The sequence below is a fragment of the Vulpes vulpes genome, chromosome 12 (genome assembly GCF_048418805.1).
Source record: "Vulpes vulpes isolate BD-2025 chromosome 12, VulVul3, whole genome shotgun sequence".
NCBI lineage: Eukaryota > Metazoa > Chordata > Mammalia > Carnivora > Canidae > Vulpes > Vulpes vulpes.
In genome coordinates this window covers 24,315,058-24,341,899 of record NC_132791.1, presented here as the reverse complement: position 1 = coordinate 24,341,899, position 26,842 = coordinate 24,315,058, and the positions used below count along the sequence as shown (strand labels likewise).

The window sequence follows — 26,842 nt, the reverse complement described above, 5'->3', positions numbered from 1 at the left end:
ACCTAATGAAAACATTGCATTTCCTCATCTAAACCTCACACAGCCACATGAAAACAGGCTCTTCACCAAATACCATTTATTCCTTGAGAGAATAACCCCAAAACTCAGTCTGACGTGGGTCATGAGATCACCAGAAAAGCCTTGAGTGGTCACTCAGTCCAGGATTCTGTCACCAGAAGTATCAAGACCTAACCCTAAGGAAACAAAGCCCGAGTCCGATTCCACCACCCTGAAGGGTCAGGATCTACCTCACACCAGAACCCCAGAGAGTCCTGGCAGGTCAGAGCTACAGGGACCTTAAGAATTAAGTTTCAGGGCACCTGGCTGGCTCAGTTGGTATAGCATACAAGTCCTGATTTCAGAGCCATGAGTTAATGCCCCACATAGAGCTTTAAAAAAATAAACGAGAGGAAAAAATGAATAATAAGGTAGAAAAAAAATTTGTTTAAGGATTACATTTCAACCCCAAGGCTGTGCATGAGGTAAAATGAAGGACAGAGGGATTGGCACTTTCTCAAGGATACTCCGGAATGGCAAAAAAAAAAAAAAAGCCATCCTTAAGAGACTGTCAAAAATTTCAGGGAAAGACCCTAGTTTGGAAGGTAAATATCCATAAAAGGCAATCTATAGGACAAAACAGCATCTAGGAAGATCTTTCTAAGCATAAATCAGAGCATGCCATTTTATTCAGAACAAAAATCCAAATGTGTAGAAGCCCTATCTAATTGGTTCCTGTCTTTCTTCCCCACCCACATCTATCATTCTCTACCATGTTCTCTGCCTGCTTTAGCCACACTAATCTAATTGCTATTTTCTGAATTTGCCAGGGTTTAGAAAGGAGATTAAGTGTAAATGGGTTAAGGGGTCTTATTGGGTGATGGAAATTTCTAAAACTAAATTATGGTGACGGATTCATAGCTCTGTCAAGTTAGTAAATATAACTGAATTACACACTTAAAATAGGTGGATTTTATGTATGATAATGCAAATGATACCTCAACTGGTTATTTAAAAAAAGTCACCATCACTTAGGTATCAGGGTATAACCTGATAGGGGGTAATTTTAACATCAGGGGTCCATCCAGGATTTTATCTTACATAAAGGGAAGGCTTGTCCTTACCAAATAATAAAAGTGCTTTTTATTAAAAAAAAAAAAAAAAATCATCCTTATCTTGCCCTCATTAATCCTTTAGGCTTCTGATGTTCATGAATGTGCCTAGGCAGCAGACAGCAAATCTCAAGACACACGTCCCTCCACTCGCTCTCTATGCTATGCCGAGACTGCTTCAGAATCCCTCTTAATCTAGGGTTCCAGGGAGCCACCAACTGATCCAAGGTGGCATAAAAGTGAATCTTATTTGACCTGACTGATCTAAACCCTTCTCAAGTACATTTCTATATCATACATGGTCATGGCTCCAGAACTTAGTGGGGTAGGAGAAGCAAGGACACCTTGGGAAGGCCCTGGAACTGGGGGGTATAACAGTACACTTCTGTCCTGGGGTGACCCAAGAGAAAGTTTCCATCCATGGTGAAACCACAGAGATACTGAGGTCAAGAAACTGTGCTGGGGACCACAGGCTTTTAAAGCCCAGTCAGTAAACAGGCTTCCCAGTGTTGACCTCCAGGGAAAATCTGTCCTAGGAGGATTTTCTGCTTTGTTTGGTCCTGGCCCAAAGGCAGATTTCCTCCTCACTCAGCTCTTCTCCCTTTGGCTTCTCTCCCTCCCTCCTCTGGAATTTGTGGAAATTCTGGAAACTGTTCCTGCCCACAGTTACCACTACCAGGAAAGGCTTGGGAAGCCAATTTGCCTGGAAATTCTGTTAGCTCCAGGAAGATCTTAGGGCATCTCTCTCTCTCATCTTAGAACTACAGCACTTCGGGATCCCTGGGTGGTGCAGCGGTTTGGCGCCTGCCTTTGGCCCAGGGCACGATCCTGGAGACCCGGGATCGAATCCCACATCGGGCTCCCGGTGCATGGAGCCTGCTTCTCCCTCTGCCTATGTCTCTGCCTTTCTCTCTCTCTCTCTCTGTGACTATCATAAAAAAAAAAAAAAAAAAAAAAAAAGTCAAATCCCACATCGGGCTCCCGGTGCATGGAGCCTGCTTCTCCCTCTGCCTATGTCTCTGCCTTTCTCTCTCTCTCTCTGTGACTATCATAAATAAAAAAAAAAAAACAAACAAACAAACAAAAAAAACTTAAAAAGAACTACAGCACTTCTGCAAGAGAAGATATGAGTGTCTCAAAAAGGATTAGAATGATTTAGGCCTGGGGTTATTTTATGACCTCCCTCTCCAGACCGAGGCCATCTTCCTGCTTCCATTGGGACCTCCACTCTCAGCCTGGAGCCACTCACCAGTCACCAACAGGTAGCTCAGAGCCTACCACTTGAGGACTCTGGGCCTAGGATGGCAAGAGACACATTTGCCTCCATTCTTCTTATTAGTTTACCCTCCTCAGGATGCTGGGGGAGAACACTTTGCTCTCCACTTTCCTAGGCCATTTGTTAGATATAAAAATCTGACACACAGTGGGACAGGAATCAAATTCAGTTTCCGAGGGAAGCAGTATGGTAAGAAGAGGCTCAAATCCCTACTCTACCTCTGAAAAGCCACGGGCAGGCTAGGTTCACAACCTCTGAACCTTTTCAGTAAGAGCAGACTGCCTAACACAGAATAGGCCTACAGCATATAATTGCCGAATAAATACAGGACTAATAATTACATACAGGCCTCACACTCTAAAGGTAAAGTCATTCTTGATACAACTCAGTAAGACTCTAAGTCATCATAAAGATAGACTTTGTTGAAGAGAATTGGCTGAGATCAGCTATGCTAGCACACTTACACTGTGGAGGAACAAAGGGTATGAACATAGTTCTAGAAAATGAAGTGCTGCTGAGAGACCTCACAAACAGGAAACAAAGGGTTTGTATTCAAAAAAGGATAGCACAGGCAAAGTGAACAGAGAGGACAGATTCAATCCAGAATCTGCAATGTCTGGGACCAGCAAGGGATTATTACCTAGGATGTATAAGGAACTCCTGCACATCATCAAGAAAAATGTAAGAACCCCACAGAAAAAACTGGTTAATGATTATCATGAACAAGCAATTTGGGATCCCTGGGTGGCGCAGCGGTTTGGCGCCTGCCTTTGGCCCAGGGCGCGATCCTGGAGACCCGGGATCGAATCCCACATCGGGCTCCCGGTGCATGGAGCCTGCTTCTCCCTCTGCCTGTGTCTCTGCCTCTCTCTCTCTCTCTGTGACTATCATAAATAAATAAAAAATAAATAAATAAATAAAAAATGAACAAGCAATTTACCAAAGAAGAAACTCAATAGGTCATCAAGCATAGGAGCATTTGTCATCAGAGAAAAGCAAGTTAAAATGAGACCTATCCCAGGATATTGATACACTTGGCCAAAAATTAGGAAGCTAGTTAATGCCGAGTATTTGTTGGAAGTAGAGACCAGTGGAAATGTATATGATGAGTGGCCATTCTGGAGTGGTATCTGGCACTCCTGCATCAATACATACCCACAGGTCCATCAAGGACATGTAGAAAAGGCTGTTCCTTACAAAAGTATTTGTGAAGATAGTGTTGGAGGCAGTGTGGGAAACTATCCTTACAGGAGAAAGAAAATTGAGATGAACACCATGGACACTAGACGTATATACACATAGCAACATGGATGGACCTTAAAAACAAGGGTGAGGGGCACCTGGGTGGTTCAGTCAGTTAAGCATACCAACTCTTGGTTTCAGCTCAGGTCATGATGTTATGGGTCATAAGACTGAGGCACCACAGAGGGCTCCATGCTAAGTGGGGAGTCTGCTTGGATTCTCTCTCTCCCTCTGCCCTTCCCCCTACTCTCTCTCATGCACGCATTCTCTCTCTCAAATAAATAAATCTTTAAATAAATAAATAAATAAATAAATAAATAAATAAATAAATAAATACAAGGGTGAATGCCTGGGGCCCAGTTCTTGGTTTCTAAATACCATTCTTTACTAAAAAGAACCAGGGCTTGTTGGAGAAATTGCTGATTCCAGGGCTGAGTCAGGGAATGAACAAAAGTAGCTTGGATCATCATCTTGCTGTGCCTAAAAGAAAGTGCTCAAAGAATGATGGGATATGTCAAAAAGACAGGAGCCAGCCTGAAGAGGATCTCACTGGCCAATCTGGGATAATCTGAGCATCAAAATAAATAATGAGGGGCAGCCCCAGTGGCTCAACGGTTTAGTGCCACCTTCAGCCCAGGGCCTGATCCTGGAGACCCGGAATCAATTCCCATGTCAGGCTCCCTGCATGGTGGAGCCTGCTTCTCCCTCTGCCTGTCTCTGCCTCTCTTTCTCTCTCTTTCTCTCTCTCTCTCTCTCTGTGTGTGTGTGTGTCTCATGAATAAACAGAATCTTTAAAAAAATTTAAAAAATAAATAATGTTAGTAAAGGATTATGAGCTATTGAATAAAGTAAGAATCCCTAAGTCTGAACTCATATATGAATAGGGTAGAAGGGAAAGCTCTTCCTTTCAGGAAAATACCAAGTAATAAATACAGAAGGAATGATAGAATGGGATCACCAACCACCATAATAAGAACTGATTCAGGTAAGAATCATCAATAGATGCTAAAAACTAGTGGATGCATGCTTGAAGAATAACCAGATATTTATATAATTTCAAGCAAATGCCTTTAAGATACTTCTTAATTAAAGGCGGCAAAATAATAAACTTAATAATGGAGAAATAGCAAACACCACCATAATGAAATGACCAAAGTTCACACTGCTAGTAAGAAGGAAACTGATAACAGGTTTCCATCCAGACATGAGGCACTAAAAATTAGAACTTAGAATCACTTGAATGTTATTCTTGTCAGAAACACATAACCTGAACCTCATCACAAAGAAAAATCAGATCCGAATTGAGGGTCCTTCTACAAAATAACTGGCCTATACTCTTCAACAATGTCAGTATCATATAATAGAAAACCTGGGCATTGTTCCAGATTAAGAGCCTAAAGAGACATGACAACTGAATACAATGCATGGTCTTCAATAAGGACATTCTGGGGACAACTGACAAAAATCTTCATAAAGTCTGCAATGAGATAACAGGAATTTTTCTATGTTGATTTCCTGATTTTGATTATTATACTATGGTTATACAAAAAAATTATTGTTTTTTAGAAAATACATGCTGAATATTTAGTGGTAAAGGGGCACAGTTCACAACCTATGACACACATATATACATGAAGAGAGAGAAAGAGGAGAAATAAAAGCAACTGCAACTATAGTGAAAGGATATTTGGGGAATGAACTCAGGGGAACCAAGAGGATATCCAGAAATTTTCTGTATAATTCTAGCAACTTTTCTTTAAGTTTGAAATTATGTCAAGCTTTTAAAAAATTAAAAACGGAACTGGGTAAAAAAATTAGAATCAGAATAAACAACAAAATAATACACCTTACATAAGTTAAAAATACAGGTACAGCCAACAGACACATGAAAAGATCCTCAAAATCACTCATTATCAGGGAAATACAAATCAAAATGACAATGAGATATCACCTCAGACCTATCAGAATGGCTAAAATCAACAACACAAGAAACAACAGGTGTTGTCAAGGATGTAGAGAAAGGAGAACCCTCTAGCCCTGTTGGTGGGAATGCAAACTGGTACAGCCACTCTGGAAAACAGTATGGAGGTTCCTCAAAAAGTTAAAAATAGACTACCCATCAATCCAGCAATTGTACTACTAGGTATTTACCTAAAGAGTAGAAAAATACTAATTCAAAGGGATACATGCACCCCAATGTTTACAGCTGCATTATATACAATAGCCAAATTATGGAAACTGCCAAAGTGTCCATCAACTGATGAATAAATTATTCCATATATACATATATAATGGAATACTAGCCATCAAAAAGCATGAAATCTTGCCATTTGCAACAATGTGGGTAGAACTAGAGAGTACTATGCTAAGTGAATTAAGTCAGAGAAAGACAAATACCATATGATTTTATTCATATATGGAATTTAAGAAACAAATGAGCAAAGGGGGAAAAAAGAGGCGGGCGGGGGTGGCAAACCAAGAAACAGACTCTTAACTATAGAGAAGTGATGGTTACCAGAGGGAAAGTGGGTGGAGGATGGGTTAAATAAATAGGGGATGGGGATTAAAGAATGAACTTGTCATGATGAGCACGGGGCAATGTATGAAAGTGTTTAATCACTATATTGCACACCTAGAACTAACATAACACTGTATGTTAACTAACTGGAATTTAAATAAACTTAAAAAAATAAAATAAAAATCCATGAACATATATTGTATGATACATATTTATAACACTCTCAAAAGGATACAACACTGGTAATGGAGAATAGATCAGTGGTTACCAGAGGCTAAGGGTGGGAGGAAAATGTGATTTCAAGGGGGATTTTTTGGGTGATGAAACTATTCTGAATCCTTATCATGGTGGTGGTTATACAAATATACACGGTGTTACAGTTCATAGAACTACATGCCAAAAAAGGCCAACTTTACTGTACATTAATCTAAAAAATTATTTTTAATTAAAAGTGTGTATATATAGATATATAAAGCAGCAGCTCCAATTTGGCAAGAGAAAACCAGATATACATTAAACATATTACAATGGTTGCTCATGGTGGGGCTAGGAAATGGAGATAGGAATGAGAATAAAATAGAACAAAGAAAATAAGGCAGGAGAGTCGGTGATGATAACAGGCCATGAAATAAAGTCTGATGGCTAGATGGAAAGACAGGAAAGAAGGAAACAAAAAAGAGAGTGTGAAAATGGAACTGGATGTGTCCTTCCAGGGCTGTACAAGGGAGAAAAAGCCCTGACAATAGACTAAACTCTAGTCCCTGAAAAAAGGTCTGCTATGCTGTAGGGATGGATTCATGAGCCATAAGAGCCAGACACCATCCAACATTAGAGTATAATTCATTTTTCTGCTCTGACTTCTGACTTACCAGCTGTCTGATTTGATTATACTATGGCTTGTCTTGTACTACTGCCAGCAGCCAGAGAACTCTAAACCACCTGACAACAATTCTAATCTTCCCAATAAAGCAGCAATGTAGTATTCCAGCATGTAAATAAGTCTCATGGGAGCTTTATTCATGAGTCAGCTGCCCCTCTGATCACTTCTGGAGCCCTAACTCAATTTCTGGAACTTCAGTGCTGGTTACAAATACATCCTCTCTCCATCTAAAACCAGGCCTTGGGACGCCTGGGTGGCTCAACAGTTGAGCACCTCCCTTTGGCCCAGGGCATGATCCTGGGGTCCCAGGATTGAGTCCCACATCGGGCTTCCTGCATGGAGCCTGCTTCTCTCTCTGCCTCTCTCTGTGTGTCTCTCATAAGTAGGTAAGTAAGTAAGTAAGTAAGTAAGTAAGTAAGTAAGTAAGTAAATAAATAAATAAATAAATAAATAAATAAAACCAGACATTCAACTATGGAGAGGCTGCTGCCCTATAGGCCATCTGGGCAGTCAGCTAGCCACACATTGCTGATAATACCTTTCTGGTACCAGGATGACTTTGGATGCAATCAGTTCCAATTTCCCCCTCTAAGGAACAAGAATAATAACGTGTTCTTTTCAGGCAGTAAATGAGGTAACACATATACAGTTCACCCTTAAACACGGGTTTGAACGGCATGGGTCCACTTATACAGAGGTTTTTTGCAGTACCATACCATAAATGTATTTTCCTTATGATTTTCTTAACAAATGATCTTTTTTCTCTAGCTTATTTTATGGTAAGAATATAGTATATAATACATATAACATATGAAATACATGTTCATCATATATGTTATCGGTAAGGCTTCCAGTGAACAAGAGGCTAAAAGTAGTTAAATTTTGGAGAATTAGAAGTTATTCGTGGATTTTCAATAGCACAGGGGGTGGGGGTTCAACACCCCTACTAACCTCCATGTTGTTCAAGAGTCACCTGTATATACTCATCACAATGCTTAGCAATAAAACAGATATTAAATATTACTTTGCCTTTTTCCCTGAATCTACCAGATTTGGAAGAGGCTGAGACCTCAAAGGGCCTTTTAGGTACAATATAAGGTTTCTTGCAACACATGAAGGTTAAACAGTGATTCTGTTCATCTTTTATGGTCACAGACAAGAACTAAAATGTTAAAGAACCAGCTTAGAATCACAGACAAGAACTATAATGTTAAAGAACCAACTAATAGAAAAAATTTATAATCTTGGGATGAAGACCTTCCTGAGTGTAAAAACAACCTGAAGCCATAAAGAAAAAGACAGATTTAAATACAAAAAAAATTTGAAATTTCTGTATGGTCAAAGATACCAGAAAAAAAAAGTTAAAATATAGGTAACAGACCATATTTACAAATAATATATAATAAAGGAGTTATATCCTACAAACATGTTTTAAAAACTAATAGAAAAATGGGTGGCTCAGTAGGTTAAGTGTCCTGTCCGACTCTTGGTTTCAGCTCAGGTCATGATCTCAGGGTCGTGAGATCAAGCCCCACGTTGGGCTCCACACTCAGCACAGAGTCAGTTGGAGACTCTCTCCCTCTCCCTCTGCCCCTTCCCCTGCTCACTCACACACAAGTACGTGCTCTCTCTCTCACAAATAAATCTTAAAAAAAAAAAAAAAAAACAGGTAAAAGTATTAACAAGTAATTTAGAGAAGATAAACAAATGGCTAATGAACAAACACATGAAAGTTTGTTCAACATCATCAGTAATCAAAGAAACTAATTAAAGCAAGATATGTTTGATCATCGATGGCAAATAGAAAAGATTGATAACTGGCATAGATGTGGGAAACAGGCACTTCTCAAACAATGTTGACGAGCATGAATTGGAGGGCAATTTGATAGCATCTAATAAAATATTAAAATTACATGACCTTTAGATCTCAAATCAACAACCTAACTTTCCACCTTAAGACACTGGAAAAAGAGGAGCAAACAAAAGCAAGCAGAAGGAACAAAATAATAAAGATTAGAGCAGAAATTAATGAAATAGAGAACAGAAAAACAATAGAGAAGATCAGTGAACCAAAAGTTCGTTCCTTGAAAAGATCAACAAAAACGACATACTTCTGGCTAGAAAAAAGGAGCAAAGACTCAGATTACCAAAACCAGAATAAAAGAGGAAACACCCCTACCAACCTCAGAGAAATAAAAGGGATCCCAGGGGAATACTGTGAACGACTGTATGCCAATGAATTAGGTGGCTTAGATAAAGGAGACAAATCTCTAGGAAGACACAAATTACCAAAACTGACTCAAGAATAAACAGAAAATCTAAATAGACATGCAACAAGAAATTGAATTAGTAATCAAATAACATCCCACAAAGAAATGCCCAGGCTCAGATGGCTCATGGTGAATTCTATAGACATCTGAAGAATACGAATCCTTGATAAACTCTCTCTAAAACTGGAAGAGGAGGGAACACTCCCCTGCTCATTCTTGAGGCAGTACCACCTCGATACCAACACTGGACAAAGATATCACAATAAGAAAACTATAAATCATTGATATTTATCAATTATATAAAATAAAGCTGTGAGGTACCTGGGTGGCTCAGTGAGTTAAGCATCCTGACTCTTGATTTCGGCTCAGGTCAACATCATAGGGATCAAGCCCAGGGTCAGACTCCAAGCTCAGTGGGGAGTCTGCTTTGGGGTTTTCTCTTTCTCTCTCAACACTCACTTTCTCTCTCTCTCTCTCTCTCTCCCCCTCCCTCCCTCCCTCCCTTTACCCCTCCCCTAGCCCCTAGCTGGTGCACGTGTGTGCACTCTCTCTCTTCAATCTTTAATATACTTTTAAAAAACTGAAAAAAAAAAACTACAGATCAATATTTCTTACTTTCTTTTACAAGACATGCTATCTACAGACTAAGTCTTTCTAATAACACACCAACCCCAAGTCACTCGGCACCCCAGGCTGCCCCCTCCCCCAACTCCCACTCTTCTTAACACATCTCTTCTCACCTCTTGAGACTCCACGAAACATCCAATGCTCCCTCCATTCACCTATTTATATCCTATGATGGCCTCTCCCCAGGACACTGATGAAAAATGTCCACCTGGAGAAGGGCAGGCTGTGGAACACCACTGAATCCTGGCACATCTGACACATGGCAACACACACTCCAAGCTCCCAGTGTTGTAGATGCAACAAGACGGAGGCCTCCTTGTGGCCTGGGGTAGGTCTCTTTAGTGGAGACTCTGGTCTCTAAGCAGGCTAAACCTTGTCTTCCGGTTGTGGTTACATACTCACACCTCTCTCCCTGAGCCACTTAATTGCCTCAGGGCAGATGAAAAAACAAACAAACCTGCATTTGGATGAAATTTTACTCTGCACCCTACTATATTGATTATAGGTCTTCTGCACCCAAGGGAATAGGGTTAGACATTGAACAAAAGACAGAGCACTGATATCAACACATACCTCATCTCATTCAATTTTCTTACCAACCCCTTGAAGTAAGAACTATCTCCCCATTTTACAAAGGAAGAAAGTATTGCCCTGGGCACCCCAGGAACAATATGCTAGATAAGAGCTCTAGCCTGACTACACATGGCTCCAGGGAGTACGGTGTTAAAGTGTTAAATCGCAGCTGACTGCTGTGGAATGCAGCAGAAGAGGACAAGAGTGGCTATGATGAAAGGAACAGCTGTCACAAGTTGAATGCACCCCATCTGCTTAATTTGTAAACCTCTGGTCACTGAAATCACTGGTTCTAAAGTCATTCTACTACTTATGAACGTCAGCAGGCACCTGTTCATCTACAAAAAAGGTATGTGAAGGGGGTGGCCATAAAGGCAGAACTGGCAATTCATAGCTACTGATCAACTTATTTTTGCCTGATATAATGTAAGTCTTTCTTCCTTTGGGCCTCATTTCTGAATCCCCTCAATCAGACTGGAGGAGATCCACATGGGTTAGCCCATCAGAACCTTAACATGGCTTTTCTGGATAGGTGCATGTGGTACTTCCAGGCAAAGTTTTAGATCAACACCATTTTTAAGGCAGCCTTTTAAAGCGAGGGTCTGCCTCTATTCTACAGGTTTGGCTTCACAAATAAAGGAAGAAGGACAATTTCTTATCTTGTGTAAGCTAATTCTTTGGCAAAGGCACATGAGGTAGGTGTTCAAAGAGCCACCAGGTAAGGCTCCTTTGTGGATACACCTCAGCAGGGACAGCCCAGATGCAATAGCCTGCCTATAGGAAGAGCCCATATCAAACATGGCAGTAGTGCCCTACACAAGGAGCTTCACACACACACACACACACACACACACACACACACACAAGCCGGGAGTGTAAATATGAGACTCCAGATAGATCTGACCTTCCCTAGGTATCTATATTCTTTAAAAGCTAATACCCCTAGTCCAGAAATTTAAAGTTTAGGGCCTGTGGATTATTCCAACCTTTCTGGAAAGGAAACTAGCAATGTGAACCAATGTCATAAAGGTGACAATCTCCTCTGGCCTAAGAATTCCTCTCTAGAAATTTATTCCAAATTTATTCCAAGGAAATAATTCAACTGAAGCAAAGAGCTAAACATAAGCAAAAATGTTCAACATGATCTATGATATATATATTTTTAAAAAGACTATGACAGAAAAACCTGGAATGTTGAATGCTAAGGGAACAGCCACAGGGATTTAATTTTTTTTAAAGATTTATTTATTTATTTACTTGAGAGGAGAGGCGTAGAAGGAAAAAATCTCAAGCAGACTCGCCAGTATGCAGGGAGCCCCAACAGGGCTCCATCTTATGACCCTGAGATCATGACCTGAACTGAAATCAAGAGTCGGATGCTTAACCCTCTGAGTCACCCAGGCGCCCCTCCATAAGAATTTTAGATAGCAGCTCGGAAAAGATAATTAGGATAATTATGAATAACATAACAGTTTAAGATAAGAGTCGAATGAAATTAACAGAATGCTAAAATAGTTTCACACTACAATTACAACAGAGTAAAGTATGTATGCACTTAGAAAGTATTGTCAAGTTTTGTTACAGCGGTAGGCACATGTTTGGTTACATAGTAAACAGAAGCATATTTTTTTAAACATTTAATGTGGTGATGTATTTTCAACTAAAAACATGAAGAAATCCTACAAAGCAAAAACCAAAATCATCACAAATAATAACTATTAGTGCTACCAATAATAGATAACATAAATTCAGAGCTTATTCAGTATTAGGCATTATTTTAGGTCCTTTTATGCCTACCAACCCACCTCACAATGAGGCAGACACTATTGTTACCCTATTTCACAGGGGAGACCACTGAGGCACAGAAAGAAAAACATCTCTCCCATATGAAACAGCTACAGTGATGAAAAGAAACATCCCCTATGCCATTTCAAAGGCCATTCATCTTGCTAAAACATCTGTGCCTCCTTAGAGAAGACAAAATTCTCAACAGAAGTTTCACCAGGAGATCCCTGAAATGGGCAGTGGGTAGTGAGCTTCACAGGGAATTTCAGAGGTCTTTTGTGTTGCAGATGTGACCAGGATTTCCCCCCATACCAACCTAGACTTTAGGAGGAAGAGAAGGAAGACACTCAAAGCCAACAGGTCCAGCCTGCTCAAACTTCACAGAGGGAAAGAGGGGCCCCCAGAGTTGGGACTTGCCCAAAATGATGTAATGAGTTAGGAGGACCAGATCTTGGAATTCTCACACTGGTGGCCTTTGAGGTTTGCCCCTAACTGCCTGAGACCAAGAACCCCCTCATTCTGTAGCTTTCTCTCCCTCACCTTCTTTCCTTCGGGCCCTGAAGATAGGTTTAGCTATCTTCAGCTCTCCTCTATGCAGCATGGTCCCCATTACACCAGCTTCTCTCTCTCTCTCTCTCTCTCTCTCTCATTATCTTCCTTTCACTCTGCCTCCCACTTCCCGTCCTCTCCTGCCCTGCTGGTGACTGTGTGCAGGAGCTGGGACTTCAGCCACGGCCTTCTTCCCATGTCACAGCAACCAGAAGAAATGACGGGCTACACTTAGCAGTAGACCCCTGCTCTTCCCAACCAGGGAGACTGCAAACACACTGAGGGAGACAAGGATGCTAAAATCAGTGTTGGAAGAGAGGCCCTTCATTTTGGCTCTGGACCTGGCCCAGATCACCCATCTGGCTCTCTGCACCTCCTCAGTGCCCTGGGGGCACCCATATTTCCTCTCTCTGACTACACGCTATTGTCAGGGTCTGCCCACTGCTGAGTGGGAACCAGCCCTTGTCCATGTCTATCTCCCATGCTCAGGGAGTGTGGTTACTAACAAAAGCTTGCTGAGTGAGCAAATCAGTCTTCATTCACCTTCTTCCTTAGGGCTCTTCCGGACTTGGCGTGAAGACTCAGGTCCACCCATTTTCAGTCAGGCAGGGACCCTGCCCAGGCTGCCTTCATATTCATCTGAATGCCAGGAGCTACCTAACACCTCAATGCCAAGTCACCAAGCTCCTATAATGCAAATCCCAGTTTCCCTGAAGCCCACCCTTAATGTAGAGTCCTATCCTGTTTTTTTTCAAGCTGGCGGTGGTGGTGTCCTGAAACACTAATGACAGCTCTGCACTTTCAGGATTTCAAAAGGCAAAAGGACATTATGCAAAACAGGAAGAAACTTTGAAAGGCATTTTGAAAATGTACCCTGTCACTGGGGCCAGCCAATTATTGAACCCCCTTATCAGGGCCCCTCCCCATGACCTCCTGACCCATGTGGTAGGGCAGGAAGGAACCTGACCTCCTACCTTACTGGTCATGCCAGTCTGACATGACCCTGCCCCTTTCCTCAGCATAGCCTCCCCTTAGAACCCCAGGCTCTGTTCCAAATGACCCCTGGCAGATTCCCAAAGCCAAAGTGTCCCTCAAAAGAGGAGAATGGAGATCCGGTGAGGCCAATCAAAGTGGGATAACTTCAAAGCAGAATGACACCTTGGGAAGAACCTGGCCTACTAGCCTGAGTCCAGATAGCTCAAACCACCTGAAAGAGTCCCCGACTGAGCATGCTGGGCTCTAATGGTCTCTGAGGCTCTCTCAAAAGCAAGTCCTAGAAGCATATAGGTTCTCACTTCACAGCCCCTCCCCAGATCTCAGAACTCCCTGGAGGTGGGAATGCTATGCTGTCTGTTTCACAGTCTGAGTTGCCAGCTTGTGGAAATAGTTCTTCATGTCAACTGCACTGAGCTAACAGGCTGGTGTTTCCCTAGCACCACAGTCCACATAAGCCAGGCCTAGGGACTTGGCTGCTAAGGAGACAAATGGAGAAGTTACTGAAAAAGCTGACTCCTGGGGCATCATCCCCATTGCTTCTGTTGACAACAGATTTCTGCTCAAGTGTCTGTCCTACAGCTTTGGCCCACTGCCCCTGCCCTAGGCATTTCCTGTACCTAGTTTCCTTTTTAATCAGAATTCTAGACATATACTTCATTCAGCAATAAATGATACTCCTCCGCCAGCACTAAGTAAACCTGTAATTTTGAATGGGTCTATCTTTTAGTAAGACTGGTTTTAAAACCTAGCTCTTCCCAAAAAAGCGTTCACCCTTTATTCCCCCTTTTTAGAAAGCTCTACTAGCCAAACAATCCAGAAAGTGCAATGTTCTATGCAGAAGCCTCAGAGGGCCACTAAGAAAAAACAAAAACTACATGTGTGTGTTCAAGTTACAGCATATTCAGTTGACAGAATGACACGACACAGCTTTTGGTTTGACAGAATGACACGACACAGGCTTTTAAAGGTGTAGGACCAAGCTCATGAGAAAAAATCTTAAGTGACAAATGCTGGATACTAGGCTATCTATATTTATACCAATCTATCTGTTCATCTGTATTCTTAAGTACGTACATGAAAAAGACTAGCAGGAGATCTAGCAGGAGATTCACCAACCTGTTTCCTCTAGGTGAAAGGAATATAGGTGTGCTTTCCTACCTCTTTTAACTTATTTTCAATAAGCCTGCATTACCTTTTACCAAAAAAAAAAAAAAGGGGGGGGAGAGATTACCCACTTCTCAAAAAAAAAAAAAAAAAAAAAACAGGGAAAAGCAAAGACCCAGAGCCCTAGCTGTAGCATTCCAGGGAAGCAAATCGTTCTCTCTCTGGGCTTTGTGAGGGGCTTTGGAGAGGTGGCAGAGGGGAAAGGGAAGCAGCTACACAACACACCCAGACCAGACATTAAAATCACTGCCAAAGAATTCAGCAACAGCCAATTATATATCTCCTGGCCTTCATTTGTGTAGGGAAGGGGCGGGCTGAGGCCAGGCTGGAAAGTGGAACCTGAAACACTGAGCGTGTGACTCAGCCCTTCTGCCTTCTAAGGACGAATCCCTTTAGGCCACGTCCACTCAGAACCAGCTCCCAAACAGACTCTATCCAACTTTAAGCCACCATGACCTTTGAACCCAGAGGTTCTGACCTTTACGAGAGGATCTGCAATCTCTCCCCAAGCATGTAACCTGAGTGGGCCCAGGTAAACACAGACCTCCATAACTGGGGCCTTTACAATCACAGCCACAGTCCGGTGCCCAGGAACCCTTACAATCCCAGGCTTTATTAACTTCCTCAGGAGTTAGGGTCTGGCTGGCTGGCCTTTACAATGATCTCATTGCCTAGACTACCCTGGGTAGTGCCAGGGCCAAGTGGAAAATGGCCACAGTGCCAGTACTCAGGGGATTTAAGCCACAAGGGCAGACCACTTGTCCTAAAACAAATGGATTGCTACTAAACTGGATAAGAACAACTGGAATTTCCAGGTGGATACAATTACAAGCAGAATTCCAATCTCTGCTTCTTGTCGTCAGGAGCCGGCAGGGAACACTGAATAGTGAAGATGGCATAGGGCACTTGGTATGCAAGCAGGGGAGAAATCACTAGGTTCAACTTGACCACAGGACAACTGGGCCCCTTTCTTACACACCCAGAGCCCAGCTCAGCCCAAAGAGGATAAGCTCCCAGACCTGCCCCCAAAGCCCAGAAGGTCCCCAGGGTGAAATCCACAGAAAGGCAGGAACAGCCTGAACATTAACTGTCCCATCGTTCCTAACCCATAAATTAGTCTAGTCTCAGCCTGGAAATCCCTACCCTGTTGCTACACAAAGACCATATGACTGCTGATGTCTCATTACAGTCATTATAAAGCAGCAAGGTACGGATTACTCAGCAGAGCTAAGTAAGGCTTCAGAAATTAGAGGAACAACCAAAACCAGGACTGAAGAACTTTGATACCAACTCTGGGTTTCCGAAAAAAGAAAGAAAAGGTAGGATGGACAGGAGAGACTAAACATACATATTTTAGTTTCCTAAATGACATCAGTACAGTTCAATATGCCTCCGCTGCCTGGACTGTGAGTTCCGAAAGGAGGCATTTTGTCATCTTCCTCTTTGCAGGTCTAGTACCAAGCACAACACAGGCACATTGTTGGAAATAAATGAATGAAGCTACCAGATGCCTTAGCCAGCAAGGAAGTCCAGCCAGGCCAGGTGCCACATAAGACCTTTCAGGTGGACACACAGACATACCTAGCAAGGATCCTCCCAAATTCTAGGTCATAGTAGCCTGCTCTGAGCCTCTACCCTAGGTGTCTACTGGGCAATAGCCTCAAGGAAGAGCACTGGGCTGGGAATCAGGATCCAAATTCCAGCCCCAGCACAATGAGAGATGGGGACAGGGAACTAGAAAGTCCCATCCTGGGATGCTATGGGTCCAAGATGCTGCAGTTTGAATACAATCCCACATTTGACTCCTGCTCCCCATGCCCCAAGGAGGTGGAGGCTTCCATGCTTGCTTAGAGTCTGGGATAGATGGCAACAGGCAGGAATCACTCCTGCCACCATCAGGCTGAGTGGAAGAAAGCAAACCCAACAGTCATAGAGGGTATTTCTCAATCTCAAGACTGTTAGACAAGAAGGCATATCTTTCTATTTGCCAACAAACTATTTTCCCAAGGTAAAACAACAGGACAAACTGGTTTAAAATACTAGCTATCTAATTTCCCAAAGCTTAAAGATCTGGACAAGGGGAGGCTCCCCATGCCTCACACCACCCTGAGGATGAGGCTCTACTCCAAGCCAGGAAGTGATGAGGCTCCAAAACTCATCCCCAAAAGGGAGAGAGAGAGCTCTTCCCCGAGCTAAGGCTAGGACAGATGTCCTCAAGTACATTCTGTCCTGGGCAGCCTGCTCACATCCACATGTGTGCATATGGGAGAAGGGAGTAAAAGGGGACAGCGTGCTGGTGGAAAAACACCTGAGAGCTGAGAGCCCAGGAGAGACGCAGAAAGTGCTTTGTTTTCCCAAGGGCACAAACCACAACAGAGGCTTGGTTGACAGCTCCCACAAAAGCTGGGCAAGTTGACTCATGGACAAATGCTTTCCCAGGACCCTGGCTACCTATGGTGGCTGTCTGCTGGCCCAGGAGCCCATGACTCTCTGGTGCCCATCTATAGATCATAGTCCTCGTCTGAACAAATGAAGAGGATCTCTTTAAAGCAGAGGTGGGCAAGGGAAGACTCTGGGTTTAAGCAATATAGGACTACTCACCCCACCCCCCCACACACACACCCTATGCACCCTTGAGGGGACTGTGTCAGCTGTACCAGGCCCCATTTGAGCCCCTAGGTCAGTCTTGTCCACCTTAACCAGTCCAACCTGAGATACTGCCCGCCCCCCACCTAGACCCTCTCTGGGCTGGCAGTTCCACTACCAGTACCAGTTAAGTCACATTAAGCTGCCACCAAATCTGAGCAGAGGCGAACATTCCAGGAAAAGAAAAGAAAATGTAAGACCACTGCTCCTCCCGGGTTGACTACGCCTCAGACATACCCAGACAGCCAGGAAAGGGAGCCTCATGATCATGTTCAGTGAACTAGATGCCACAGCCTGAGGGCCAAGAGGACAGTGCCTACAGGCCTGAGCTTTCTGAGAGAACTCCCCTGAGAACTTGTAGGAATTCTCAGGAAAGGCCCATGTCCCCTCTGCAGTCCCTAGTCCTGAAGGCCTCACACTACCCCATGGGGGATCCTGAGGCAAGTCCTACAATGACTCTAAACACTGCAACCTGCCTTACATCACACAGATAGAGTAAACAGAGGCAGGATTCAAACCCAAGTATATCTGAAGTCTATCCCAAGGCTCTGACAACCCAAAAGGGATCCAACAGTGGCCCATCAACAGCCTAGTCTGGTGCCTGGCTCCTTCAGGGAAGGGCATGCTCATTACCCTCCACGTACCACATAGGAGCTTATCACAGTATCTGGCCCAGACCCCTGGACACCAGAAAGTAGAGCCAAGTCGTGGAAAGGAACCACAAGTAGTGAAAAGGCCACAGTTCTAAACCCCACCGATGCTTTCTCCCATCAACCTCAAAACCACCCCGCAAGGGCTTTGGTTGACACCTGCCCAGATGAACAGATCGGTTCAACTCCCCTCAACCCACACACTCCTAAAGAGACTTTCAGCTTCAAGGACCCCTCTCAGCCAGGAGCCCCCATTCGGTGGGCTGCACCTAAGCACTCAAAACTGAGGGCTTGATTAAAATGAAAAAAAAAAAAAAAAAAAAAGCTTTCACTTTATGGTTCCTCCACAGCAGCAGCAGCAGCCCAAACATCACGATCCCATGCATGTCACACTAAGTGGCCAAGCTAGAGCATGCCCAGGGTCTCTCTCCTCGCCCTCCAAATATTATCTCTCAGGAAGTCCCTTCTTGCTGCCAATTCAAAATTCAGCTCAGAAATACCAGTAACTGGTCACCAATCATGAGGAACGCCATTACAAAACAAAAACAAAGCACCACGGGTTCTCACGCTTCATTGAGAAGACCTTATATATATATATATATACCTCAAATATCTATCTAATGAACTTTGGGGCACTTTAATTTGGTTATTTATTTTTTTCTGCATAAACATAAAGGGAACAATTAAAGAGAAAAAAAAAAAAAAACTGGCCTCTCTGGGTTCTGGGAACTTACCTCTCTCTTCCCTCTTTCTCTCTCTGGTGTTCAGAGCCATCTCTTTGGGAGTCTGAGAAAATGGAACTTTAAGTCCCAAGTCCCATTTGCCATGTTCTTAAAGTACATAATCTCATTTAGTCCTAAAAATAACCCTGGGAGTTAAGCACCAACAACCCCATTTTACATACGAGAAAAAGACTCTGACACACTCTGTAAGATGCCTGAGACCAGACACTTAGCAAATAGTTTAAACTTTCTTTTTTTTTTTTTAATTTTTATTTATTTATGATAGTCACAGAGAGAGAGAGAGGCAGAGACATAGGCAGAGGGGGAAGCAGGCTCCATGCACCGGGAGCCTGATGTGGGATTCGATCCTGGGTCTCCAGGATCGCGCCCTGGGCCAAAGGCAGGCGCCAAACCGCTGTGCCACCCAGGGATCCCTAAACTTTATTTTCTAGGACTAGTCTGCTTCCTAGACCAAGTTCAAAGGGATTCAATTTTCTGTTTAAAAAAAAAAAAAAAAAAAAGTCCCCTTATTTCCACAATTCATGTCTGACCAATTCCATGTTCTTCTTCCCAAACTTGATATGAAAATATTGAAGCAATTATTGGACAAATTGAGCAAGACACATAGAAGGCCTGCTCTGCCAGGGTTTTACGGGAAGGTGACAGAGTTCCTATTGGCAGGATGCCTGCCCTCCTGCCAGGGCCCCTTACTCAGTACCAGAATCTCTACAAACTGGCATTTAAAATGAGCAGCCACCTGTATGATAATCTGGAGAACAACCTGTGGCTGCCTTGAGCCTGACTGCCTGTGGATTACACAGGTCCAGGAAACATCCTGCCGGAGGGGATGGGCTCAGCCTCCTCCAAACAGGAGGAATGCAAAACCCACCAACTCAAGCTCCCCGCATATGCTGACACAGAGGCTGGTGGCCACCCTTCCGATTATCTGGGCAAGATACCTGAGACTCCACGCTTCTCCCTGGAAGGGACAAGTCGGTGTGAACTGGTTACAGTTTTGCCCTCCAAGCCCCTACTACACAGGCTCTGCTCCCACAAACTCCCTCAGTCCTCGGGAGGGTTCAGCTCGCTCAGGCTCACTTAGGGGCAGGGATCTGCACAGAGTTTACCAAGGGCTTACCTTCATTAACGTAAATGCCTGTTTATACTGTTGCATCTAATCTTCCAAAACAATCCTGACAGAGGTTCCATTTATTTCCCCCACACACACACCCGCATTTAACTGAGGAGACACCAGACGTTAACAAACAACACATTTGCCCAAAAGCTCAGGAAAAGTTCACCCACGCTCAGGAGAGAGCGGCTGTACGGGAAGGCCAGATATGTGAGCTAGATGCGAACTGGAAGGTCAACTTCCTTCCGCGCTGGAGGCCTCATCATCAGTTTCCCAGACTGGAGTGGGTCACCCTGAGCTGCCTCCCGGTCCCTCCCAGAGGCGGCAGGGCGAGGGCGGCTCCAAGCCCTAAGCAAACCCAAACTGCAAAACTCCTTGAGGCGTGGGCCGGGGCACGGAAGTCTCCAAGGCCTTCCCCGGTTCTGGGGCCCGAGGGGCCTGCGGCTTCCTCGTACCACCCCCACCCCAGGCTTCAACGTGAATCCAAAAGGACTCGGCTCCCACCCTCTCCCCTCACCCAGCCCGGGACCTCGGCTGGGATGAGGCGCCGCGGTCCGGAACTGGGAGGCGGGAGAGCCCGGGAAAGCGCACGGGCGAACGTCCAGGGACCCTGCCGAGGAAATTCGGGAAAGTCCCCGAGGACTCACCGAGCAGTGGGGACTCCTCGGGGCATGCGAGCAGCGGCAGCGCCGTGGTGGCGGGCGCCGGGGCCGACGTCCAGTTGCTCGCCGAGCCGGGGCGGGGGCCGGCGTCCTCGCCTGGGCTGGAGTCGCGACCCGAGCGCAGCTCGGAGGACGCGTCCCGAGGCGGCAGCGGCGGGGCCCCTCGGGGCCGGAGCTCCCCGGAGGGCTGCTCGATGGCGGCGGCGCCGTTGGAGCCGCCCTGCAGCGGCGTGGGGACCCCGACCAGCTGAGGCAGGCGGCTCAAGTCGCGGCCGGCCAAGTAGTAGACGAGGGTGGCGCCAAGATGCAGCGCGCAGACGGCCACGAGCAGGCGGCAGGCCCGCTGCAGGGACGCGCCCGGCATCGCGGCGCTGCCGCCCAGGAGCGGCTCCCGAAACCTCATCTTCCCGCCGCCGCTTTAAGAGGCGGGTGGGCTACGGCGGGGAGGGGCGGCCCGCCCGCGGGCCGCCGGCCAGGCTGCCCGACCGCGGCTCTGGGGGAGGGGCCGCGGGGCCGCGGGGGAACGCAGCGCCCGCTGGCAGGCGGCGGAACGCCGAGACTCCGGCCCGCGCGGCCGCCCAACGACTAGAAGTGCGCCCGCGGCGCGGGCGGGGCGGGGCGGGGGCGGGGCCGCCGGTCGGAGCCGGGCTTCGGGCCGGGGCGGGGGGCGGGGCCTCCGGGGGCGGAGCCGCGGGGCGCGCGCGGGGCCGCGGCGGGGGGCTGCGGGGGGCGGAGTCGGCTCCCCGGCCGGCCGGCGCCCTCCCGCCCCGCTCGGCGCTGCGCGCTCCGGCTCCCCAGCCCTCGGCGTGTGCGCTCGGCCGCCGCCACCCCCTCCTCCTCCTCCTGGCGGCCCTCGAGAGGCGCCGCCGCTTCCTGCTGTGCTGACGGGCTTGGGCAGTGGGCCTGGGCCCGCGGCGCGGCGGCGCAGGAAGCCGGCGGGTCGCTGACTTGACGGGCTGGGGGCCGCGACGGCGTCGCAGCCCGGGCAGGCCGGGCAGGCCGGGTTGGGTCCGGAAGCGGGGTGGGGGACGAGGTTGTCCAGGAAACGGCCTTCGACGCCCAGGAGCGGGGCCGCCGCGGAGGGATTCTCTGGGGCGTCCTGTACCCCGGCTCCGGCGGCGCCAGGCCCGTCCACCACGGTGGGGGCCAGCAGGAGGCGCGGCTCACGCGCACCCCGCGGGGCGCCGAGGGCGCGAGTCTCCGCGCGTCCGGCTCAGCCTGGGACAGCCCAGCCCAGGGCACCGCGGGGGCCCGCCCAGCTCGGTTTGAGGTGCATCCCGCCCGCCCCTCGAGGATCCGTGCTTTGAGTGGGAGGGTGGCAGAGAGCCTCAGCGACTCCCAGGCTGGCCTGCAGGAGAGCAGCCGGCTTTGTTTACAATTTGCGTGAGCTCAGACACAATCCCAGGAAGCAGGAATGGCCCCTATTTTACAGAGTTCAAGGCTCGGGAAGGTTAAGAAGCTTACCTAAGATCACATAGCTTGAGAGTTAACTGTATGCCAGTCAAGCACAAGCTTAACTGCTTTATAATTCATTGTCTCAATCCTAACAACACTTTGAAGTAGGCACTTTTACTGTCCCCATTTCACAGGTGAGGAAACTGAGACTCAGGAGTTGACTCTTGATCGTAGAGAATACTTTCCTCACTTGGCTTCCTAGGATACCAGGCTTTCCTGATCTTCCTCGCTTCACTGGTCACTCCTGTCTTCCTCGTAGTCTTCTCCTCTTCCCCAGTTGTTGAAGGTCCCAGGCCATAGTCCACGATGCTCTTTTCTGTCTGTATGGACTCCCTAGGAGTGACTTATGGTGTCTGTATATTAATGATACAAAATGTCTGTCTTCCCCTGTTGTGGAAGGCCTCGGAACATAGCACATGAGGCTCTTTTCTATCTACACATTCCCTAAGAGTAATTTATAATCATCTGTTCACTGATGACTGTAGAATTTCTATCTCCGGCCTACATCTCCAGACTTATTCTCAAGTGCCTATCTTAGCAGTATCTCAAAGTCAATACATCCTGCCCCTGACAACCTACTCCCTATACTACACTCTCACTCTTAACCGACCTCAGAGAATGGCACCATTGTTCATCCAGTTCCTCGAGCCCCAAACCTAAAAGGTGTCCTTGATGTGCTTCTCTAATGATCAAATGCCATTTCCAGTCCCTCAGCAAGTCTTCTCAGTGCTACACTTAAATCATGAGAATTAACCACTTACTAATCCTCTCATAACTATCTTGGACCAAGCTACCATCATCTTGTCCTGAGTTATAATGGTTAGCTTTCTAACTGGTCACCCTGCTTTCACCTCCTCCATGGCCCCTCCCTCATCTCATCTCAGCATCTAGGAAGATCTTCGTAAGCATAAATCAGAGCATGCCATTTTATTCAGAACAAAAATCCAAATGTATAGAAGCCCTATCTAATTGGTTCCTGTCTTCCCCACCCACATCTATCATTCTCTACCATGCTCTCTACCTGCTTTAGCCACACTAACCTGATTGCTATTTTCTGAATTTTCTTATTTCTTCCTGCCACAGGGCTTTGTACTTGCTATTCACTTAGTTTGAAATGCTCATCCCTCGTATTTAATTCAGATCTCTCAAATGTCACCTTAAGAGAGTGGTCTTCTCAGACTACCCCTATGTAGAATAATCTCCCACCCAAATCTATTTAACCTGTTTGATTTTTTCAGAGCATGCATCACTACCCAACACAATATATTTATTTGTTGTCTGTCTCTTTTATTAGAAAATCAGCTCCATGAGTCCAGAAACGTTCTCTCTTCTTCACTACTGTATCCTCAGCTCCTCAAACTAAACTAGTACATAGCTGGCACTGAGTAAATAAATATTTGTTAAACTGCCTGTTTAATGAATGCTTATGATCATCTTGATTATGTGGGAAGGGGACAAAGGAAGAACTATTGCTAAGTTATTTTATTTTGAGAGAGAGAGAGAGCACATGTGAGTGTGCTCGGATCAAAGTGGGTGGGGAGTAGAGGGGGAGGGAGAGAAAATCTTAAATAGGCTCCACAGCCAGCACAGAGCTTGATACAGGGGTCAATCTCACTACCCTGAGATCATGACCTGAGCCAAATCAAGAGTCAGATGCTTAACTAACTGAGCTACCCAGGCATCCTGCTAAGTTATTTTAATTAATTATGTATGTATGTATGTATGTATGTATGTATTCAGAGGGTGCATGGGGGGGGGGGCAGGTGGAGCAGAGGGAGAAAGAGAATCTTAAGCAGACTCCATGCCCAACACTGAGCCTGACATGGGGCTCAATCTCATGACCTGAGCGGAGATCAAGAGTTGGATGCTCAATGGAATGAGCCACCCAGCACCCCATCCAACTAAGTTATTTTAAGCACATAAGTTAAGAGTTGTTCACCAGGGAATTGGTGAAGTGTGAAGCTGACCCCAACAGCCTATGCCTAAAGGAAAAGACCTGGCCAGTGAGGGAGGATGGGTCTAAATCCCCCATCTGAAAACTGAGAGGCGGGGAAGATGAAGATATATCCTGTATGTGTCCAGGTAGTTGCCAGGAGACAGGGTGGAGGGGAAGGAGGTTAGGGGTCACAGACTTATTCCATGACCCTCTTTATGGCCAGGAAGCAAGGAAAAGAAACACTTGCTGTCTATTCCTTGGGAACATGCAGAGCCAATGACCCTCTCACCCACGTTATCAGTACCTCCACCCCCATCTAGAGGTACCTACAATGTGTAAATTTTTTGCTTCAGAAAGATTCAGAAGGTCAGAAGCCATCAAAGCAATATTGTCCAGCTGTCCAAACATGAACTGGTATGAGAAACAGACCCAAGGCAACCTTCTCTACCTCTTTCCACATCCCACTTTGTCAAGTAGAAGCTAACCCCATCAGAGAAGATAACTGGGAGAGGAAGTTGAAGTGCTGACTGGCCAAAAACGGGGATCTGGGTTTTGTAGTTTGTCTGTTCAAAGCAGAGTCACCCAGGTCTCTGGTTCTCCCTGCAGGCTGCCTTCAACTGGTTAGTGGTATTTGCTCTGCCCTTTCACAGCACCCTTATCTGCACCTGTCAGTTTACGTTTCTCTTTCACCTTAGTAAATTAGAAGGACACGGAATAGTGCCTGGCACATGGTAGACTGTTATTTCAGTTATCTATTTCTGCCTAAGATAGCACCCCAGAAATTCATATCTTCAACAATTTCTTTCTCACAATTGTGTGGGTTGACTAGCAGTTCTGCTTCACATGGTGTCATCTGAGGCACTGGCACAGTTGGAAATTCCAAAATGGCTTCACTCACATGACTGGCAGTTTGTGCGGGCTAGAGGTTGGCTTAGAATGATCATGGGTCAGGAGTCTTGGTTCTCCTCCTTTTGGACCTCTCTATAAAGGCCTTTCACACAGCTACTTGGGTTTCCTCCCAAACTGTAGGGTACATTCTGAAAAGGGGCATTTCAAGACAAGGTAAGAAGATGTGGATCCCATAAGGCCCAGCCTTAAGCATCACTTATTTGGGTATTTTAGTTAAAACAATTCATTGAGCAGGCTAGATTCTAAGGGAGTAGATGTGTCCTCCTCTTGTTGGGTGGAGGAGTAAAGAATCTGCAGCCATCTTTTTTAATCCACTGTAGTTGGCCCAGTGGTCACACATTATTTACATTCTTTCCACATGTAGAATACATTAATCTCCTCCTAGATCCCCCAAAGGCTCAGCCTGTTAAGACTTCAGATCAGGCTCCAGGTATAGAATTTCATCATCTCAATCAGGTCCAGATATGTTCCTCAAAATCAAAAAAAGCAAATTCCCTTCTTCCCTTTCCTCTTCCTCTCCCTGAGCAAATCAGTCCAAAAACCATTAGGTAGGGATAAGCAAGGTAGGAGTCTAAACACCATACAGTGTGTCAAAGCCCAACCAATAAAGAGAAAGGGTGGAGTGATGAGTGGGGAGGATGGAAGCCTAGTGCAGGGTGTCAAAGCCCAAGCAGAGTAATGAGGACCTACATGGAGTATTAGGGTACTAGGGGTTTCTGTGAATTAGGGCAGCCTAGTACAGGGTGTTAGAGCCCAAGTGGGATAAAAGGATTGTTAAACCCAGGGAGACTGGTTAAAAGTAACTATATATACATATACATATGTATATACATATACATATACATATATATATCTGAGTATATCAGTATATATCAGTATATATACTGATATATATGTATGAGAAATTGGTGTGAATTCATGATTTTCAATATATAGATAGACAAAAATATAGATAGATAATGAAATAAATATAGGGGTGTGTGTATATATTTACATGTAAATATGAGTAAATTCCTGGGAGAAGTGCTGGGAGCAGAAACTTCCCAATAGCAATGAGCATATCTAACACTATCTATCATTATCTAATAAAAGGAGCTAGGTATTCTTGGAGAAAAGGCTGATTTCAGGAATGGACCAGGGATATTACAAGATGAGCCTAGAAAATCATGTACCGGGCAGCCTGGGTGGCTCAGTGGTTTAGCACTGCCTTCAGCTCAGGTCATGATCCTGGGGACCCGGGATCGAGTCCCACGTTGGGCTCCCTGCATGGAGCCTGCTTCTCCCTCTGCCTGTGTTGTGTTTCTGCCTCTCTCTCTTTCTGTCTCTCATGAATAGGTAAATAAAATCTTTTAAAAAAAAGAAGAAAATCATGTACCAAAAAGTCTTTAAAAAGGGGTCAAAGAATAATGAGAATATGTCAAAAGAACACAGAAATCAGTTTGAAGGAGCTCCCATTGGCCAAATCTGGAACAATTTGAGCATGAAAATAAATATTGATGGGAACAGTTTACAGCCAATTGAACAAAATAAGAAACCATGAATTCATACTGATATAAATAAAAGAATGAACATTTGATGAGTAACAAGATATTTACATAATTTCAAAGTACCTACTCCACAAAATACTTACAGTTTCAATGGGAAACATTAGGAAAACCCAAATATTGAAACATCCTAGAAAATAACCATCCTGAAATCTTGAAATCTTAAAAAATGTTAAGTTCATGAGAGTCAAGGAAAG

At 45.3% G+C, this 26,842-nt stretch overlaps 1 protein-coding gene across 1 annotated transcript in view; it reads right to left on the bottom strand.

The window, feature by feature from the left end:
* B4GALT1 (beta-1,4-galactosyltransferase 1) overlaps nt 1–21,368 on the bottom strand; it is a 53,452-nt gene extending 32,084 nt beyond the window's left edge. Inside the window, exon 1 of the mRNA XM_026008974.2 lies at nt 20,787–21,368. Coding sequence (XP_025864759.1) covers nt 20,787–21,204 — 418 coding nt within the window. The 5' untranslated portion in view covers nt 21,205–21,368. The remainder of the gene's footprint in view (nt 1–20,786) is intronic.
* Between the last annotated feature and the right edge of the window lie 5,474 nt (nt 21,369–26,842).